Genomic DNA, 21231 nt, shown 5'->3' on the forward strand with positions numbered 1-21231 from the left:
AATGCACTGATCTTTGTCGCATCAAGGTTTATATTTCTACTGTAATACAATACATGTACTATCAAAAGCACTTCTCTTATCCACCATACACAATAGCCCAAATACTATGTACAGGTTCAGTGACCTGAGGGCCAAGGTGAAGCTAGAGGCACTGTGAAAGAGTCCATCTCTTTTGAGGACACTTAAACACATAATGCAAATTCTCAGAAAATGTTTGACAGAAATGCCAGAAGCTCAGGCAGCACTGAGCCAGGAGGTAGTGTGTGTGTGTGGGGAGGGAGTGCCAAGTGTCACTTATTTGTAGGCATGGGATTTTCCTACACAAAGTTCTAGGGAATAATTTTGTGGCATTTCATTTTCAAATCTTAGCCTTAAAAATATCAATGCAACAAAACCCAGAAAGGTTCATAAAAATTACTCACTCTTTTCACTCTCTCTCAAATTCTCAGAATCCACTAAATCAACTGAGTGCATAGCAGACATAATCTTCTGAGCAATACTGGAGAGCGGTGTCTTATAGAGATCAAAGCCTACAAATGCCTCAGAATTTTCCATTTTCATAAAAGCCTAAACATAAGATAAATGCCCATATATTAATTTTGAGACTGCAAAATAAGAAACACAAGTTATTTGAAAAACTTATGCACTGAGCCTTTCATAAAAATTACTATATTAATAACAACCACAGTAAACGGCTATCAATTACTCCCATAATAGACAGGACAGTAAGAATAAAAAGCAAAAAAAGTTAAGAGGCTCAAGTGGATTATTTCGGTAAACAAAGATCAAACTAAAGAACATATTCAACCAATTTTGAAGCAAGCAATCTACTCAAATACTTCCTGAGGTTGAAAAAATAGCTGCAATAGGTTTGAAAAAATCTAGTAACACAAAAATCATTTATAGCTGACTTGGGTAGTTAGGGTAGATACATAAGCTGTCATCCTACTACTCAGCTCCACCAAGCCCCTGGCTGAAGGTACAGTAGGGGCCGGTACAAACCAGGAAGCATCTGGTCACACATCTAACATATTTGGCACTAATCTAAACAGAGTTTGCCACCATGAGAAGAAACCAGGTGTTACATTTTCCATATTGGAGAAAAGAAAAATTACAGGTGAATTCTCCACTGCAAGGTAGAATAGGAAAAAAACAATTAACAAAAAAGTCATTCAAGTGAGAAGCAGCCAACAATAAAAGCTTAAGACAAGATTTATTGCTACATAAGTTTAAGTATATTAAGACCTATTTAATATAAATTTTAAAATTATGCACAAATACAATGGGCAAAAACATTTTTGTTCAACGGGTTAAAAAATCAACAGAGCTCATTTGTCACCTATAATTCTGATTACACATGAAAAGAATTCCATAAAGACTACCTGAAATATGTACTTTTTAGATTAGCATTCCATAGTAAAAGCAAGAAAGAAATATTCTTGAAAAGCTATGTCTTCTTTTCTCTATACAACTCATATAGTATTTAATACAGCCATGACTAAACTGGGCACTCAAGAAGCATTTGATAGAATAACTGGTAAATAAGGTACTTCAAATTATTTTCTATCAATATCAAGTAGTTTCTAATTATACAAATACTATACTAAACCCGTCACTGTCAAGTTGATTCCGACTCATAGCAACTCTATGGGACAGAGTAGAACTGCTATAGGGTTTCCAGGGAGCTGCTGGTAGATTCAAACTGCCAACCTTTTGGTTAGCAGCTGAGCTCTTAACCACTGTGCCACTAGGGCTCCTAGTATTCTAAATTAAATGCAACCCAACATTTGTTTTTTCTTTTCATTCCAAAGAATCTGATTAAAAGCATCATACATCCTTTTGGCAACACCTTTATGGATTTCTGCATTTCACTTGGAGGTCATTCATGACGCTAAGTCACATTGAAGTCAAAGCATTACTGAAATCTGTCTTGCAGAAATTGTGAGTCCCCGGGACCTTGTCCCTAAAATGAACAGTGGAGTGCTGAAGTTCTTCGCGGTGTAAGCAGACACGTTAATTAAAACAGCCTCAAGATCTCTAGCTGGGAATTACGGTGAAATGCAGTTTGACGGGTACGATTTTCTTTACAGTCAAATATGAAGGAACCTGGCTACACCATATATTAAGGCCTACAGATTTAACAACGTTGACTCAAAGTTGTATAAATATTTTCAATATTTAAGAAGAATATTTCCATCCTCCCCCAATAAAAAAGGAGAGCTATAATTGTATTAAAAAATATTTACGTTATATAATAATGTTTTTTCCTTTTAGGTGAAAAATTACCAGGACTACATATCTCACTCACTCAAGTACCACCAAGAAAATGTTCAAGTCATAAAAAGTTGTGGCCCTTTGAACAAACATGTTATATCAGGAAAAAATCAAACTGATGTAATACTTGAGCTCATTAAATAAAACGTGCCATTGACCTTGAATTTAAAAATTTAGTAGCATTAGGTATGATGTATTCTCCTTGTACGTAAAACATTAGAACATAACATATTCCAAATCAATGTAAAGATTCGATTTTTAGTCGTTTTCAATCTTTAAGATCAACAGCTTTAATCTTTGATTGGTTTTCTAAATTCTCCACAATATCTTGCAGATAATCTTCGTTTTTTAAAAAATACACATATAATTCTCTTTCCGTTTGATGCAGTTTATTAGCTGCCAAAATTTTTCTTTTTGCCCTCACATCGGCGAGAATATCTGTAAGGAGATGATTCAGCTTATTCAGGTGGGATTCAACTTGATGAAACTGCTCCGTTAGATCCTAGGAGAGGAAAAGGAAAATGTTTTTAATTCAAGAACTTTATTCATATCACTAAATAATAAATTACAAACGTAATTTATATGGAAAGACTCTAAATGATTTAATAATTATTTCCACAATTTTAACAATAAATAAACCTCAAAAATCTGTAATAAATTAAATATAAACTCTATGAAAGATCAACAGCAACAATTTCTGATAAGTCACTTTAAGTTATTCAAAGCAAACTCCTACGTCCTTAAAAGTACATGATATGTAAACTGTTTTGCATATTCATATATTCGACAATTATGGAATGTCTCTCTCATGTGACAAGCAGTTAGACACGAGGAACACAAGAATGAATAAACTTTCCCTCATGGAGCTTACATTTGGCTTGATTCGTCAAAACTTCCTTGGCCTAATCTGCTTACTCTAAACCAAGGAAGAACCAAGAAACCTTTAAAACAAAGCAATGACCAAAAAAAGAGAATTAACTCAACAGATTCTCCACTGTTCTTTTATCACATTGTTGTAGTAGATACAAAAAAAAAAAATACCAAAAACCTGTTGCCATCAAGTCAGTTCCAACTCATAGCGACCCTACAGGACACGGCAGAACTGCCCCGTATGGTTTTCCAGAGTGGCTGCTGGATTCGAACTGCTGACCTTTTGGTTAGTAGCCAAGCTCTTAACCACTGTGTCACCAGGGCTCCACAGTAAATAGATGTGACATAGATATACAATAGATAGATGTGACATTTAACCAACAAAAGAAAAAAATTTCTGACTTAAGTAATTTCATGCTCAAGAATGCGGACCTGCTGGACCCCTTACCTTTAATAAATTCAAATTCCTTGCTTTCTAGCCTTTAAAGCAATCTATTAAGAAGTTTTGGCAGCTTTCTAGTGAAGTATTCTACTCTTAGAAATTTTCAACCAGCATCACCGGAAAAGTTTTCAGAAAATCTATAGCTCTCTCTCCACCTTCCAGTTTCTCAGTGTGGTCCACCAGCATCATAGTCACCTGAGGTGCCTGCTATAAATATAGATCCCTTACAAAAGTACTCCATCTCTGGGGAAATGGCTATGAAGTCACATTCTCAACAGGCTCCCCTGGTGATTCTAACGTACAAGTTCAAGATGGACTACCTAAAACTTATCACAAACGTCGGTTCCACAGAACAGTACTAAATTTTTTTAAAACATCGAGTAATATTTAATATCTATTATACCTACATTTAATAGATTCCTTTGAGAAAAATCTGATGAACGTGAATATACTAAGAAACAATCTTATCTTTAATTTCAGTCAAATACTAAAGATCTTAACAGTTGCTAAACTACTACTACTACCAAATCAAAAAACCAAACCCAGCGCCGCTGAGTTGATTCTGACTCATTGCGACCCTATAGTACAGAGTAGAACTGCCCCATAGTTTCTAAGGAGCACCTGGTGGATTCAAACTGCTGACCCTTTGGTTAGCAGCCATAGCACTTAATCACTACGCCACCAGGGTTTCCAACTACTACTACAGATACTGAAAAATGTTCAACTTCATTAATGATAAAATTAAATTACAAATTGATAAAGTATTTTATACCTCATTGAACTAGGGAAAGACATCACATGACACCCAACGATAAGATTATCGTAAAATTATCGTATTTTAATGATTCCAGGATACAGTTCTTCATATTTTAACATAACTGAAATTAAGAAGCACCTCTTAATCAAAAGCATCTTGTGATTGCCGTTGGTCAGGCACTTTTAAGAAATACTTCAACACCAACATTGGGAAATCACAGCCAACAACTTTAAGTCAACAGTGACACAGAAGAATTGACACTGAATATGAAGTTTTAGGCATACCTTAACCGTTTTAATTGGCTTATTTGTTTTCTTTTAACATATGTTCAGGAGTGATATGACAAAAACCTATGTCTACATAAATGTAAAAGATCTCTAATACATATAAAATAAGAACTTGAAATAAGAGAGCACTGTGTCAGCTAAACTGGCATAGTTTTTTCTTTCTTAGCAATTCATAAAATGATGGTGTACCAGATGCTCAATGGTATCTAGCAGATTCCTTTTGGAAACGCCTCTGGAAAGCAAAATGGCAATACCAAAGGCAAAAAAAAAAGTGTATACCCAAAAAACCCAATAATCCTACTTCCAAGAATTTATCCAAATGAAATTATCCAGCAACAAAAACCTACATACACAAACGAGGCACATGATTTTGTTCAAGAGCAAACAAAAGAAAAAATGAAGAATATGCAATTGTTCAACAATGGTGGATTGGTCAAAGAAATTACAGCACAGTAATTAAATCAAAACTATTACAACACTGAAAATTAAGAAAACTATTTAGAATGTTTATTTTTACTATGCTACTTAAAAAGACAGAATAAAAACATTCAGTGAAAATAAAAGTATACCTTGCAAATACTAACCAAAAGAAAAAATCATACTGCCAGTACCCAAAGGTGCCTTTTAAAACACAAGAAACAGAAAAAAATGAAAGAATAAGAATACTAAGCAAAATTAAACTGATGTAGCTATGTTACTGACAGGAAGGCAAAACGCCATTTAATAATCATTTCATAATAAGAGGTCTCTTTCACCAGAAAGACAGCAATCTTAAATGTGTATGACCTGTAAAAGGAGCCCTGGTGGTGAAGCAGTTAAGCCCTTGGCTGCTAACAAAAAGGTTGCAGTTCGAACTTGACAGCAGCAGCTCCGCAGTGGAAAGATATAGCAGTTTACTTCCCTAAAGATTACAGCCTTGAAAACCCTATGGGGCACTTCTACTCTGTCCTACAGGATTACTATGAGTTGGAACTGACTCACCAGCACACAGCAACCACACCATGCCCCACTAATGGTGATGAGACAATCTGGTTATTCAGAGAGAAAAATATTAAAATATAATTATAACTCTACTTCACAACACAGGAAAATAATCTCCTGGTGGGCTGCTGTTGTTTGATTCCATTGAGTTGGTTCCAGCTCATAGCAACTCTATGCACGAGAGAATGAAACACTAACCAGTCCTGCACCCTCTCCTCACAATCCTTGCTGTTCGAGATCAGTGTTGCTGCCACTGTGTCAATCCACCTCACTGAGGGTCTTCCTCTTTTTTCACTGACCCTCTACCAAGCTTGATGTCCTTCTCAAGAACTGGTCCCTCCTGATAACATGTCCAGAATATGTGAGATGAAGTCTTGCCATCCTTTAGCATTTTAGGAGCATTTTAGCTGTACTTCTTCCAAGACAGATTTGTTCGTTCTTCTGGCAGTCCATCATATATTCAATATTTTTCACCAACGACATAATTTAAAGGCATCAATTCTTCAGTCTTCCTTATTCATTGTCTAGCTTTCGCACGCATATGAGGCGACCGAAAACACCATGGCTTTGATCAGGTGCACCTTAGTCCCCAAAGTGACATCTTTGCTTTTCAAAACTTTAACGAGGTCTTTTTGCAACTGATTTACTCAATACAATACATCATTTTATTTCTTGACTACTGCTTCCACGGGCACTGATTGTAGATTCAAGTAAAATGAAATCCTTGACAACTTCAATCTTTTCTCCATTTATCATGATGTTGCTCACTGGTCCAGCTGAGAGGGTTTTTGTTTTATGTTCAGGTGCAATCCATACTGAAGGCTGTGGTCTATAGTCTTCATCAGTAAGTGCTCCAAATCCTCTTCACTTTCAGCAAGCAAGGTTGTGTCACCTGTATAATGCAGGTTGTCAGTCTTCCCCCAATTCTGATGCCATTCCTCTTCATACAGTCAGCTTCTCAGATTATTTGCTCAGCATACAGTTTGAATGGGTATGCTGAAAGGATACAACCCTGACAACACCTTTCCTGACTTCAAACCACGCAGTAACCCCTTATTATGCTCAAACGACTGCCTCTTGATCCATGTACAGGTTCCTCATGAGCACAACTAATGTTCTGGAATTCCTATTCTTTGCAATGTTATCCATAATTTGTTACGATCCACACAGTCGAATGCCTTTGCATAGTCAATAAAACACAGGTAAACATCTTTCTGGTAGTCTCTGCTTTCAGCCAGGATCCATCTGACATCAGCAATGATATCCCTCGTTCCACATCCTCTTCTGAATCATGCTTAAATTTCTGGCAGTTCCCTGTCAATGTACTGCTGCAGTCACTTTTGAATGGTCTTCAGCAAAATTTTACTTGCATGAAGACCAGACGAGCTGTGGAAGGACACCATGCACGAAAAAAGCAAGAAGTCATTAAAAAGACAGGAAAGAAGAAAAGACCTAAATGGATGTCAGAAGAGACTGAAACTTGCTCTTGAACATCGAGTAGCTAATGCAAATAAATGCAAGAAATGATGAAGTAAAAGAGCTGAACAGAAGATTTCAAATGGCAGCTCAACAAGACAAAGTAAATTATTATAATGACATGCGCAAAGACTTGGAGCTAGAAAACCAAAAGGGAAGAATACGCTTGGCATTTCTCAAGCTGAAAGAACTGAAGAAAAAATTCAAGCTTCGAGTTTCAATACCGAAGGATTCTACAGGTAAAAATATTAAACAACTCAGGAAGCATCAAAAGAAGATGGAAAGAATTACAGAGAGTCACTGTACCAAAAATAATTGGTCAGTGTCAACCATTTCAAGAGGTAGCATATGATCAAGAACTGATGGTACTGAAGGAAGAAGTCTAAGCCGCACTGAAAAAAGGCACTGGCAAAATACAAGGCTCCAGGAATTGACAGAATACCACTTGAGATGTTCCAACAAATGGAAGCAGCACTGGAAGTGCTTACTCATCTATGCCAAGAAATGTGGAAAACAGCTACCTGGCCAACTAACTGGAAGAGATCCATATTTATGCCTATTCCCAAGAAAGGTGACCCAACCAAATGAGGAAATTATCGTTGCACATAGTTTCTTATAAACAAAAAACTAAAAAATGGGCAAAGGAGATGAACAAGCAATTCTTAGAAAAACTGAGTGGCCAGCAAGCAACTGAAAAGGAGCTCAACCTCGCTAATAAATCAGGGAAATGCAAATTACAACCTCGATGGGACACCATTTTCCAACCACAGGATTTACAAAAATTTATAAATCAGACGCTGTCACTCTTGGGTGGGGGGGGTGTGTGTGTCTGTAATACATACTCGTGTGTGTGTGTGTACATATACACACGCACACAAATATATTTTACTTCTGTTGTTACAGGTAAATACCATGAGCAGTGTTTTTGCTGGGCTCATAACTGCACATTTTTAAGAGCTTCTGCTATACAAATATGCAACTATGAGACATGCAAAAACACTATCCAAGCAGTATTATCTGTAATAGCAAATCTGAAGTAATTTAAATGTGTGTCAAAGAGAATTACATTGTGGAATTTCATACACAGGGGTAGTCCCCAACTAATGATGTATTTGAGTTACAACAAGCCGCACTTACGACTATTTTTTTTTGTTACAACTTATCACTAGTAATATATACTGTGTACAATATTGCACCATGTAATCTGCTGATGTCATCACATCTGTAAGTTTATATGTAGTGTTTCCAACCCTCGAAGACAAATAGGGATTCGAATTATGAAGACATTGATAATAAAAGGCAATAATAATGAAAACAAAAAAAATATGAGGTATGCAACTTACGTGGACTTATGATGGAGCTGTTGGAACAGAACCCCATTGTAAGTTGGGGACTACCTATAATGGAGTATTAACTCATAACAGAGAAACTTATCAATGAACTTCAGCTGTACATGTAGCAACATGGGTGAATCTCAAAAACATGTTAAGAAACAAGCAAGATGCTGAAGAATCCACACAGTATAACCAAACCAAAAAACCAACCCCAATGCCACTGAGTCGATTCCAACTCACAGCGACCCTATAGGACAGAACAGAACTGCCCCATAGGGTTTCTAAGGCTGTAAAGCTTTACAGAAGCATACTGCCACATACAGGGCAGCTGGTGGGTTCAAACGGCCGACCTATTGGTTGGCAGCCAAGCACTTAACCACTGCAACACCAGGCCTCCTTAATATAGTATCTTACCAAACCAAACCCATTGCCATCAAGTTGATTCCGACTCATAGCGACCCTACAGGACAGAACAGAACTGCTCCACAGGGTTTCCAAGGAGCAGCTGGTAGATCAAACTGACAACCTTTACGTTAACAGCCAAGTTCTTATCCACTGCGCCACCAGAGCTCCATTAATACCAAGTATACGAAGTTAAAAAACATATAAAACTAAAAAATACACAGCCTATGGATATATGTGTGCAATAAAACTATAAATAAACCAAGCAAATGGTAAACAAAATTAAGCATAGTTATTATTCCTCAAAGAAGAGAAGGAAATGCTATTAAAAGGAGTATGCTATCAATAAGTTTACACAGAGAATTTTAAATATAAGGGCAATCTTCTATTTGTTAAGATGGATGGAAAAATACAGAGGTGGCTTTATTATTTTTTTAATACTTAGCATAAACATTATATATCCTTTTGTGTGCCTGAAATATTTTATAACTCTTAAATTCCAGGTACACTGACCAAAGCTATCTGAAAAATATATTTAAATGTGAACAAAAACTGCAAGGGAATAGGCAAAATATAAATTTGATATTAGGGAAATGGGATGTGAAGTAATACCTTTTACGATGAACATTACTTTTTAAATTATCAGTATGGCAAGCACTCACCTGATCAGTAAGCAAAAGCTGATTTCCTCCTTGATACAATGCATCACAAAGCATGCCCACACCATTATTCAGTTTGGACATAAAGAAAGAACGTTCTTGAGCAGATACTGCCAACTGATCATGTAATAAAGAAATATCCTGGTTCAATTTCTCAACTGCTTCCTCCAGGTTTCCATGGGTTCTGAACAGTTCTTTTTTCTTATTCTCTCCTTCTAGAAGTTCATAAAGCCTAAAATGTAAAAATAAACATTACTGAAAAATATTCCTAAATCAGTAGTTTTCAAAATTATAATCTACTGTATTGGGAGATATTAGGGAATAGGTAACAACTTAAAAAATTAATTTGTCTGCTGCTCAATCAAGCAACTCAAACTATTCCAACTATATTATTTTAGTGCAGAAATATATATTCTAACTATTGCATCCGAATCTTCAGTTCCCTCGTCTCTAAAGTTTTAAGACATAAAATTCTTGCCTTTAACTAACAGGAACTTATCTTTAAAAAAGTGTGTTCCAAACATACCTCACAAGAAAACACTTCTTTCACAGAATACAACTATCATGTAGTAGAAACAGCAATAAACTTGAAAAAGCAGACCTACATCTGAGTTCTGGCTCTGCTATGTGTGACCTAAGGCAAATCAACCTCTGAGATTTAATTTCCTCATCTTAATGCCTACCTATCTTACAGGATTGTGATGGGACTCAAAGAAAAAAGTGAAATGAAAATATAAAAATTATAGAATGTAAAAAAAAGTAAACAAATAACTACAATAGGCTTCATAAAACTGGTCCATGCCCAAGGTCCTCACCAGACAGAATACACAGGAATCAAATAAACTACAGCTGTGCAAAGAGACAACAGAAAAGCTCAATATCATCAGTCAGAACAAGTCCAGAGGCCAACTGTGAAACAGACCATCACCAATTGCTCATATATAAGCTGAAGTTAAAGGAACTTAGAACAAGTCCACTAGAGCCAAAGTATGACCCTGAGTATATCCCACCTGAATTTAGAAAACATCTCAAGCATAGATTTGATGCAGTGAACACTAATGACAGAAGACCAGACGAGTTGTAGGATGACATCATGGATATCATACATGAAGAAAAAAAAAAAAAAAAACCAAACCTGCCATCGAGTCGATTCTGACTCATAGTGACCCTATAGGACACGGAAGAACTGCCCCATAGAGTTTCCAAGGAGCGCCTGGCCGATTCGAACTGCTGACCTTTTGGTTAGCAGCCATACCACTTAACCACTACGCCACGAGGGTTTCCACATGAAGAAAGCAAGAGGTAATTAGACAGCCAAGAAAGTAAAGACCAAAATGGATGTAAGAAGAGACTCTGAAACTTGCTCTTGAACACAGAGTAGCTAAAGCAAGCAGAAGAAATGATGAAGTAAAAGAGGTGAAAAGCAGATTTCAAAGGGCAGCTCGAGAAGACAAAGTCAAGTATACTGAAATGTGCAAAGACCTGGAGATGGAAAACCAAAAGGGAAGAACACGCCTGTCATTTCCCAAGCTGAAAGAACTGAAGAGAAAATTCAAGCCCCTAGTCACAATAGTGAAGAGCTCTACGGGGAAAATATTAAACGTTGCAGGAAGCATCACAAGAAGATGGAAGGAATACAACAGTCACTGTACCAAAAAGAACTGGTCAGTGTTCAACCATTTCAGGAGGTAGCATATGATCAAGAACCGATGATACTGAAGGAAGAGGTCTAAGCTGCACTAAAAGCACCGGAAAAAAACAAGGCTCCACAATTGACAGAATACCAACTGAGATATTTCAACAGATGCAGTGCTGGCAGCGCTCACTCATCTATGCCAAGAGATTTGCAAGCCAGCTACCCGGTCAACGGACTGGATGAGGTCCATATTTGTACCCATTTCAAAGAAAGGAGATCCAACAGAATGCAGAAATTACTGATCAATATAGTTAATATCACACACAATAAAATTTTGCTGAGGATCAATCAAAAGCAGTTACAGCAGTATACCAATCAGGAACTACCAGAAATTCAAGCCAGATTCAGCAGAGGACATGAACAGGGATATCATTGCTGATGTCAGATTGGATCCTGGCTGAAACCAGAGAATACCAGAAGGATGTTTACCTGTGTTTTATTGACTATGCAAAGGCATTCGGCTGTGTGGATCATAACAAATCATGGATAACATGGCGAAGAATGGTAATTACGGAACACTTAATAAAAGGGCTGAATGATTCTACTCTAGGTTCTAGAGAAAAATCAGGAGTATGATCCAGATTTTTGAGGCCTTAGACTACTTGTAGTTTCGTTCTGTTTCAGAATCGACTCAACGGCACTTAACAACAACCTAACAACAGACTGCTTTAGCCCTCCAATCTCAATATCCCCATGCCTTCAATTGCTTAGGCTTCCAGAAGGACTGGGAGTTAGTATTCATTCTCACTGATTCACCTACTAAACACAAAAATGAAGTATCTCTCTACCGCCACCATTTTCAAATGCAGCCAATTTGCTGCTCAGCAGTATCTACCATACCAACCTATAGTCAAAATTTCCACTGCAATTAAACTTCCTGCCCCAAACCTAAAATAAGCATCTAAATAATGGTGCCTAAAGGGCACATGGAGTCACCATGAGTTGAAACTAACTCAAAGGCAACTGTTTTTTTTTTAAAAGGGGGGATAAGATCTCATATATGTCCATTCCTCCAACTGATACATCTCAGTTCTAAAGCAGATACTTCCAGATCAAACATGAATGGAAAAGGGAGCAAAATTAAAAAAGGGAAAAAGGGGCATATAAAAGTAGAGGAAGAGAATATAAAGGCCAAAAAAGGAGTGCCAAGAATTTCTTAAACTTCCACAATTTTAGTTGAAATTCTCTCCAGTATTTTATAAAAAACAGAAAAAAAAAAATGAAAGACTACTTATGAAATGATAAAGCATACCTATGAGTAGAACAATCCTTTGTATCGATAGTATTCCTTGGATTTATCTGCTGAGATATTGATGGATCTGTTAGTATTTCTAACCGCTGTTGTAGGATCGCATTCCTTTGACTAAGTTCTTGAACCAAATTTTCAAGTTGACGATACATGTCCCAATGTTTTCTCAATTCGATTTCATATGATAAATGTAGAAGTTCAAATGATGCCTTTTGTTTTATCAACTGATTTAAAACTAACTCTTGCCCGGCTGTATAATAGTCTTGTTTAGCAATCTGCAGATCAAAATCCCCCTTTACAACTGGCATATTCAATAACTGGGCATTCTCTTTTACCACAGCAGGCAAACTTTTGTTTTTCATATGGGTGATTTGTTCTTCAAGTTTCAGAATCTCACTGTTCAAGCTTGAAATTTTAGCATCCAAATTTTCTTTGCCAACAGCCTAAACGAAGAAAAGCAATTACATTTCAAATTGCAGGTATGAACTTGAAATAGTTTTAAAATTATTTTCACTGTCCATCGTAGGTGATTAGATAGTATGTCCAATGAACAAAAACTAATTTTATATTAGCATCAGCCAAAATATTAGGAAGATAAATGCACTGTTACATATACTTTGAAGTTAAATTACAGTTTAAACTGGAGAAATGTGGACTGAATCAAGGATAAGGCCAGTGTGAACTACTAAATTTTAATTCTACTATAACCCTGGTGGCGTAGTGGTTAAGAGCTATGGCTGCTGACCAAAAGGTCAGCAGTTCGAATCTACCAGGTGCTCCTTGGAAACAGTATGGGGCGGTTCTACTCTGTCCTATACAGTCACTATGAGTCAGAATCGACTTGACGGCAGTGGGTTTGGTATTACCATATATAAGGCCCCCAGGTGGCGCAAATGGTTTGTGCTGGACTACCAATCTCAAGATTGGCAGTTTGGACCCACCCGGGAGAGGACAGAAGAAAGGCCTGGTGACCTGCTTCCATAAAATTTACAGCCCAGAAAACTCTACGGAGCAGTTCTATTCTGTAACACATGGAGTCATCACGAGTCAAAGAAGACTGGACAACAGGTTTGGTTTTTTTGAGTATCATGCTTATACAGTAATGGCTAACCAAAATAGGGACCTTGCCACGCATGTTTACTTAATAAAAATCATATTAGCACACTACTCCCTGAATGCAAATGTATGCTAGATAAGTGTTTCTTAAAGTAAAATAAAAATCAGCCCAGCAGTATTCTTCCAGTCAGCTGATTTTAGCACTTAAACAGAATTACAGGACTTCTTATATTATTCCAAAGGTCATGTCAGTTACAGTAACCACCTCAGTGCTGGTATTCAGAAAAGTTATATTTCTACTCAACTATCTAACAGTTACATAACCAAGAAAGTAAGCTTTCCAAGAATGAAGATGCATATCTGTAATACATCTATATGTTCTCAACAAGGAATCAGGATTTCAGTCCACTGAACTTAGATCTTTGACTTCATTAGCACCACGTTCTGGTCAGAACAAACAAGGAGAATACCCACAGCACAGCAAAAAGGCTCTTCACCCATATATCATTAACAAAGCAAATTTCAGTTCAGTCTGCATCTGAATTAACATATATTTCAAATTCAGAGTACAAATTAACTTTTGTTAAAATTAACTAAGTAGTCTGTGGTTCAGGTTATAATTACTATTTCTGCCCTCCGTTAATTTTAGGATGTATTTGTATGAAACACTGACGCATATCACAACTAAGCACTGAACAGAGGAGAAAATAATAAAATGCACATACACATACTTCAATAGCAACATTATACCCTCCATTCCTACAACAATTACAATATGAATCAGTCTCATTTCTCAGCTTACCTTGCTGGTTAGGCTATGAAGATTCTCCTCTGCCCACTTTATACCTGATTTCATGCTCAGATTACTTGCTTTCAAGTGAATTAAATGATGTTGAGCACAAATGTATGCCAGCTGCAGCCTAGCCATCTCTAGTCGTCTCTCCTCAAGGACTTCTTGATTGTCACAAATAGAGGGTGTCTGTATATCTAATAGTTGAAAATTTTCCTCATTTGAACTCTGAACTACTTCGTGTATACCCTGAAAGAACTGTTTTTTGGTATAGGAGGTTAATGCTGCTGTGCTTTGCTCTTCCCGGCTCAGGTATTTTTCCAAGGAAAATTGAGATAAAAACACCATTGGATTTGTCCCTTGCTCTAAGTCAGAAGGTCTGTAGAATATCATCAATTTTGCAACTTCATCTGTAAGAGCGTGAAGCTCATTATTGACTTTAGTATTCACCGCATTTAGAATTCTTTGGCTCTGCTTCAACTTTTTAGAGGCCTCTTCTCCTTTAGCATTTAATCTCAGAGATTTGTGGCTGATTACTGAAGCCATCAACTGGCATTTATTACGTCGCTGGATTTTTAGGTTCTTTAATTTCTGAAGAATTTGAACCTCCTCCTCTAATTTCTCCAGCTCTTTGTCATCCACACTGTGTGTCTTCAAATCAGAAGTTTTACAGGTTTTAAGAACTTCATCTAATGCAGCTTCTTCTAGGATGGGCTTGCCTGATTTTTGAAGAATGCTAAAAGCTTGCAATTCTTTTTCAGACAATATGTTCTGTTCATTCACATTCCCACAAAACCACTTAAAAAATGATTCATCTTCAGCAGTTTCAAACAACCAGTCAAAGTCTTCTCCATTTAGCGTATCAGCCTTGGGATAACCAATTTTTTTTAATGTTTCCACGAACTCATTTCCACAACTCATGGTTTAACTACTCAAAAAAATTTTTTATAACTGATATGGATTTATGGTTTTTTTTTAATAAATCCAAATACAAACAAAATTAATTTTATGTTAAGTCCATAGAGAAGGGAAAAATATATTTTTAGAATTTTTAATGCTTTTTCCTAGGAGGAAAAAAACAAGCATTAGACCACAAATAAGGCGACTGCATTTTTAAAAGGAAGATATAAATGAATGTCACATGATATCTGGGAACCATCTAACAGAAATGTCTGATGAAGACAAATAATTAGGGTATTTCTAAGCACTCTACAGCAGTAATGAAACCTGACGAACAAGAAAATCTTAATTTTTTCCAAAGACAAACTGGTCTAAAATACACTACATTTTACAAAAAAGCAGCTTTTCTGTAAACAAATCCAAGCCATCATGTGGCCAAGCAGTCCCTTTTCCCTGCCTGCCAAAGTAGGCAAATAAAAATAAATATGGTAATTTTTTTTTTTTTTAAGGAAAAGAGAGTCAACTAAATATTTACTTCAGCGACTCAATTCGCACCCGCCTCAAGATACCATCAACCTAGTACAGAGAAAATCACGTTGAAGATTTAAACACTACCCTCAACGTGAGAGGACACCCTGGTGGGGTGGGCTAGGGTGGGGTGGGCTGGCTACCGCTCCTAACCGAAAGGTCGGCAGTTCGAAGCCACCCGGCGCTCCTTGGAAACGCTCTGTGGCAGTTCTGCCCTGCCCTATAGGGCTGCTAGGAGTCGGAATGACTCGACGGCAACGGGTTTGAACCTGAGAAGTATCAAGGAAAGATCGAAGCCGTCATTAAGTAAAAATTTCTCAGGCATTTACCATTTTCAATAAACGCACTACTGAATAATCTACAAACACTTAACTAAACCAACATCAGTAACGGTGACAAGTACTGCAGATTAATGACAATGAAGACATGATACATTTAACACACTTCAGATTAAAAAAAAAATTTTGTGTGTGCAATTGGCTTAAGCACGTATGCACGTTAATACATACACACACACACACAGACACACACAGACACACACAGACACACACACACACACACACACAGACACACACACACAGACACACACACACACACCCTCCCCGAGTCGGCGTTAAAAACAAACGCACAAACCCCCGACGGTGACCGGCTCTGCGGAACTCGCGACGCCGGCCGCCCACCCGCCCCGGCCTCGCCTCAGCGCCGTCGCAGGCCCGCCTCCCTCGCAGCGCCCGGGCGCTCCTGGCGCGGGGACTCGGCCTCTCGGCGTCCGTCGGCCTGCGACAATTTTCAGCCACAGTCCCCTTGCCCCGGAAGACAGCGACTGAGGAGCACGGGCGGCTACTCACACGCCTGAAAAGAGCCACCAGGGACGCAGGGGAAGAGGCAACAGCGGGTGACGACGGGGAATCGCTGCCGCTCCTACCTCCCCACACCCCGCGACGCCCCGAGCTCGCGGACCGGCGCCGCTCACCTCAGAAGGCTCCGGCTGCGCGCCCTCACAAGATGCCACAGGAGCCGCCCTCCGCGCCTCGCGCGCCTCGCACTGCCTCACGGGAGCATCGCGAGGGAACGCCCCGTCCGGAACTGCGCGCACGCGCACAGGCACGAGGCGGGGTTGCGGCGTGACCGTCCGCGCAGGCGTGGTGTCGGAAGAGGCGGGCCCGAGGGGGCGGGCTTAGGGGCGGAGTCGAGCAGCCGCTTCGCCGCAGGTGCCCCAAACATGCAGAAAGCGAGCTGACCGGGTCTCTCAGTGGCTCAGCGTGCAGTCTGCCGGCAGGGTGGAGAGCGGTCCAGTCGCCTTATGCGGGGGGTGCGAGGTCGTGGGAAGGAGTCCGGGAGGTTGGCTCTGCTGCACCTTTTCATGGTGTTTTCATTCACCTTATATGCATGCAAAAGCTGGACAAAGAGTAAGGGAGACGGAAAAAGAATTAATGACTTTGAATTATGGTGTTGGCGAAGAATATTGAATATGCCATGGACTGCCAGAAGAATGAACAAGTCTGTCTTGGAAGAAGTACAGCCAGAATGCTCCTTAGAAGTGAGAATGGTGGGACATGTTATCGGGAGGGACAAATCCCTGGAGAATGACATCATGCTTGGTAAAGCAGAGGGTCAGCAAAACAGAGGCAGACCCTTCAAGAGATGGAAGGACACAGTAGCTGCAACAGTGGGCTCAAACACAGCAACAGTTGTGAGGATGGCCCAAGACCAGGTAGTGTTTAGTCCTGTTGTACATAGGGTCATTTTGAGTAGGAATTGACTCAACTGCATCTAACAACTAACAACCCCACCAGTGTGTGCCCTGTCCCCCCAAGTTGGGCTCTCCGTGCTCTCCCAATGCCTCTGACAGTCTTCTATCCTCAATCAGATATTCATTTGTATTGCAGTTCTGCCTTCCACAGAACCCCAAATCCCAGTCCTCTAGTGATACTTTTTTTAGAGGGAGAAATACTCATACTTAGTGGTTAGGGGCAGGCCTGGAGCCAGATGATTTGGCCCAAGCCCCAGCTGTGCTGCCTACAAGCTGCGAGACCTGTGAGAATGTCTACAGTGACCTCTGTGTTTCTGTCTGTTAAATGGTGCTGACAATGGTGCTCCCTTCTACTTCTGGAGAATCAGCCATTGCGGACCCCGTGGAGCACAGTTGTACTCTGACACACATGGGTTCACTTGAGTAGCAATGGGCTAGAATGAACTACTGGTACTAGAAATCTCCAGAGAGTAAGCGAGTTCATATGTCGAAAGCAATTTGAGTAGTTCCTGCCTCTGTTTGCTGGTGCCGCCCTAACAGAAATATCACAAGTGGGTGGTAAAGAACAGAAATTTATTTTCTTACAGCTCTAGAGGCTACAAGTGAAAATTAGGGTCTCAGCTGTGTCAGTTCCTTCTGTGGGGCTCTCCTAGCTTCTGGCATCTGCTGGCAATCCTAAGTGTTTCTTTGCTTGTAGACAAACCTCATACAGCATCTGTCTTCCGCCTGTGTGTGTCTGTGTCTTTTTATAAGACACATTGGGGAAATGAGTTGCTTTATATGGCCTTTTCCCTTGGTTGTTTAGAAAAACAGTTTGAGAGATTTTTCTGCAAAGCCCTGAGAAGTTGCCTTTGCCTAGCTTTCTACCCCAGGGGGTTTGGTACTTTTGTCCAGGTTGATTGACATTTCCTGGGCAAGGTGAAAACAACTTGATGTTCGATACTTTTTGTCTTGCCCTGTCTGCAGCCTGATTGGTAGGCACCTTGCAGGGATTAGTCAATAGACCATGCAAATGAAGTAACTATCCTGATGCCCGTTGAGTCCATTCCACTCACAATGACCCTATAGGACAGAGTAGAACTGCCCTATAGCATTTCTGAGGAGCGGCTGGTGGATTTGACCTTTTGGTTAGCAGCTGTAGCCCTTAACCACTGTGCCACGAGGGATGAAGTGACTATAAAAAAATTTTTTTTAGACTACAGAAATTAAGAGACTGTAGCCTACTATGGAAATGAAGTGTCTGTGGCCTACTGAGAGGGGATTGGTCAGTTTGTGGCCCTGGTGGGAGGGCCATGACTTGAAATTGACAAAGAGTTGTAGATACAAGCAGCCAACCTCACAGAGGTTTTTTAGCCAGAAAGAAAGAAAAAAGCAGAAGGAAGCAAGAAGCAGCAGAAAGGAGAAAGGGCAAGAGAGGAGAAGCAGAGGGAGAAAGAAGGCAAAGAAACTCCTAAAAGAGCTGTAACACTGGTCAAGGGTTATAGCACTGAAGACAGTGAGAGGCCAGAAGAGGCTCAGTGGCAGAACTGGCAGCAACAGACAGCAGGGCCAAGAGGAGGCCAGTCTTGGGGGGACTGAGAGGGGGCCTGCACAGCTGAGAGGGGGCCTGCACGCACAGCCCAGAGCAGGGCCTGCTTGCTTGCACAGCCTGAAGGAGCTGAGAGAGCTACTCTGCGCTGAAGAAGGGAGAGATGTGCTGTCCGCTTTGTAGGAGCCTTCCAGGCTCTGCCTGCATGCCCCCTGATCCTTAGTTATACCATACCGCTTCCTTAATAAACCCTTTAACTGTAAGTGTGCTCTGTGAGTTCTGTGTGGCCATTGCAGTGGACTATGGAAGCCAGCAGAGAAGCAGAGGGTGCCATGGGGAGGATGGCTGTTGTTAGAATTGATAAAAAGGTTGGTGAGTGAAGGTGTCTCTGACCTTCACCTCACAGGAGTCAGCCTTGGGCTGATCCTGGTTCTCATCATCCCTCCTGAAGTTTGACAGTTTCTGATACCACTACTACCACTTTACACCACCACTTAGAAGTGATTAGGTTTAGTACTCACCCCACTCTGATAATGACCTCATTAACTTAAAAGAAACCCCTGTTTCCTAACAGGGTCATATTTATAGGTACCAAAAAAACAAAAACCAAACCTGTTGCTGTCGAGTCAATTCTGACTCACAGCGACCCTGTAGGACAGAGTAGAACTGCCCCCTAGGGTTTCCAAGGAGCAGCTGGTGGATTCAAACTGCCTACCTTTTGGTTAGCAGCCAAACTCTTAACCACTGTGCCACCGGGGCTCCATTTACAGGTACAGGGGTCAGAATTTCAACATATATTTAGACAATTAAATTCATAACAGGCTATTATATTTTAAGGACTATTCTCGTCATCGTGGTTCGCCTCCGACTCGTGGTGACCTTGTATACAACAGAGTGAAACGTGGCCTAGTTCTGTGCCATCTTCATGATCATTGACCCTTAAGTCTATTGTCGTGGCTATTGTGTCTCCCCAATAATACTATCAAAGTATAACTTTCAAAAAGATAAAAATATAACTCTTATAAATACAGAGCGGGCAGGAGTCAAAGATGTATTTAACTCAATGAACATGTAATGCTATCTCCCAGGAACATTCAGGAAACGGATGTATGTACTCAATGAAAGAAAGAATGCTGAAACAAGACCGCTAAATTCCCTCAAAACTGGCCGATGCACTGCATCCAAGGGAGCCTTTGGGATTATCTTTTGTACCATGCAGAATTTATTTGCATCTATACCAGAAAAAAATCATTTGTGACTTACTAATATACATGAGAAGTCAAATGACGTATTGCATTGGGAAAATCTGCTGCAAAAGCCCTCTTTAAGGTTCTAAAAAACAAAGATGTCACTTTGATGACTAAGATTTGTCTGTCTGACCCATGCCGTGGACTTTTTAATCGCCTCATATGCATGCAAAAGCTGGACAATGAAAAAAGAAGAGAGAAGAATTGATGCAGTCTCACTGTGGTGTTGGTGAAGAATATTAAATATAACAGAACAAACAAATCAGTCTTAGAAGAAAAACAATCAGAAGGGCTCCTTAGGACTGAAGATGGTGTAACTTCATCTTGCCTACTTTGGACACATCATCAGAACAGACCAATCACTAAAAAAGGACATCCCTATTTGGTGAAGTAGAGGAAAACCTTCAATGAGATGAATTGGCACAATAGCCACAACAATGGGCTGAAACATATCAAAGATTATGAAGACCAGGCAACATTTCATTCTGAGTCAGAGCCAACTCGTTGGCAACTAATAAAAACAACAATCTTCTACAAGTTAACATCTAACTTCACAGGGTTTGGGTTCTGGTCATTAGTAAACAGTAAGTCAGCCACCCAGTGTCAAATGACCTTAAGGCCACTTGTTAGACAATGTTCTTGTCTAGGAGCTCTGGTGGTGCAGTGGCTAAGAGCTCGGCTGCTAACCAAAAGATCAGCAGTTGAAATCGACCAGCCACTCCTTGGGAACCCTATGGGCCAGTTCCAGTCTGTCCTATATGTCCACTATGAGTCGGAATTGACTTGATGGCAACAGGTTTAGTGTGACATTGCAAGGATAGTAGTCTGTCTAGATAATTTTTCTTAACATCTTCAGTTTTGGGAGGAAAAAAGAATGTTCTAGGGCACATATTGCAAATTGGTCTTAAGTCAAAAATATTCCTATTAAATAAGGCATTATGCTGAGTGAAATTAGTTGCAAAAGGACAAATATTGTATAAGACCACTATTAGAAGAACTCAA

General features: G+C 39.6%; 2 protein-coding genes across 3 annotated transcripts in view; both read right to left on the bottom strand.

Annotated features, from left to right (window-relative positions):
• The window catches only part of LOC126077351 (DNA polymerase nu-like), a 115545-nt gene extending 98865 nt beyond the window's left edge, over window positions 1-16680 (bottom strand). The window contains exons 1-2 of the mRNA XM_049886606.1: window positions 16550-16680; window positions 423-567 (exon numbers count right to left, since the gene is read on the bottom strand). Coding sequence (XP_049742563.1) covers window positions 423-561 — 139 coding nt within the window. The 5' untranslated portion in view covers window positions 562-567; window positions 16550-16680. The remainder of the gene's footprint in view (window positions 1-422; window positions 568-16549) is intronic.
• On the bottom strand, window positions 1275-16761 carry HAUS3 (HAUS augmin like complex subunit 3). 2 transcript variants are annotated; one of them, XM_049886602.1, is made up of 6 exons: window positions 16675-16742; window positions 16335-16553; window positions 14286-15337; window positions 12431-12870; window positions 9486-9714; window positions 1275-2776 (listed from the first exon to the last, which is right to left on the bottom strand). In XM_049886602.1, exons 3-6 carry the CDS (start codon window positions 15192-15194, stop codon window positions 2543-2545), a joined length of 1812 nt encoding a protein of 603 aa, XP_049742559.1. In that variant the 5' UTR covers window positions 15195-15337; window positions 16335-16553; window positions 16675-16742; the 3' UTR covers window positions 1275-2542. The 2 variants fall into 2 exon arrangements, with proteins under 2 accessions (XP_049742559.1, XP_049742558.1); XM_049886601.1 differs by lacking the exon at window positions 16335-16553 and having other exon boundaries at window positions 16675-16761.
• Window positions 16762-21231: the final 4470 nt, after the last annotated feature.

Source organism: Elephas maximus, chromosome 5, assembly GCF_024166365.1.
Source record: "Elephas maximus indicus isolate mEleMax1 chromosome 5, mEleMax1 primary haplotype, whole genome shotgun sequence".
Taxonomy (NCBI): Eukaryota; Metazoa; Chordata; class Mammalia; order Proboscidea; family Elephantidae; genus Elephas; species Elephas maximus.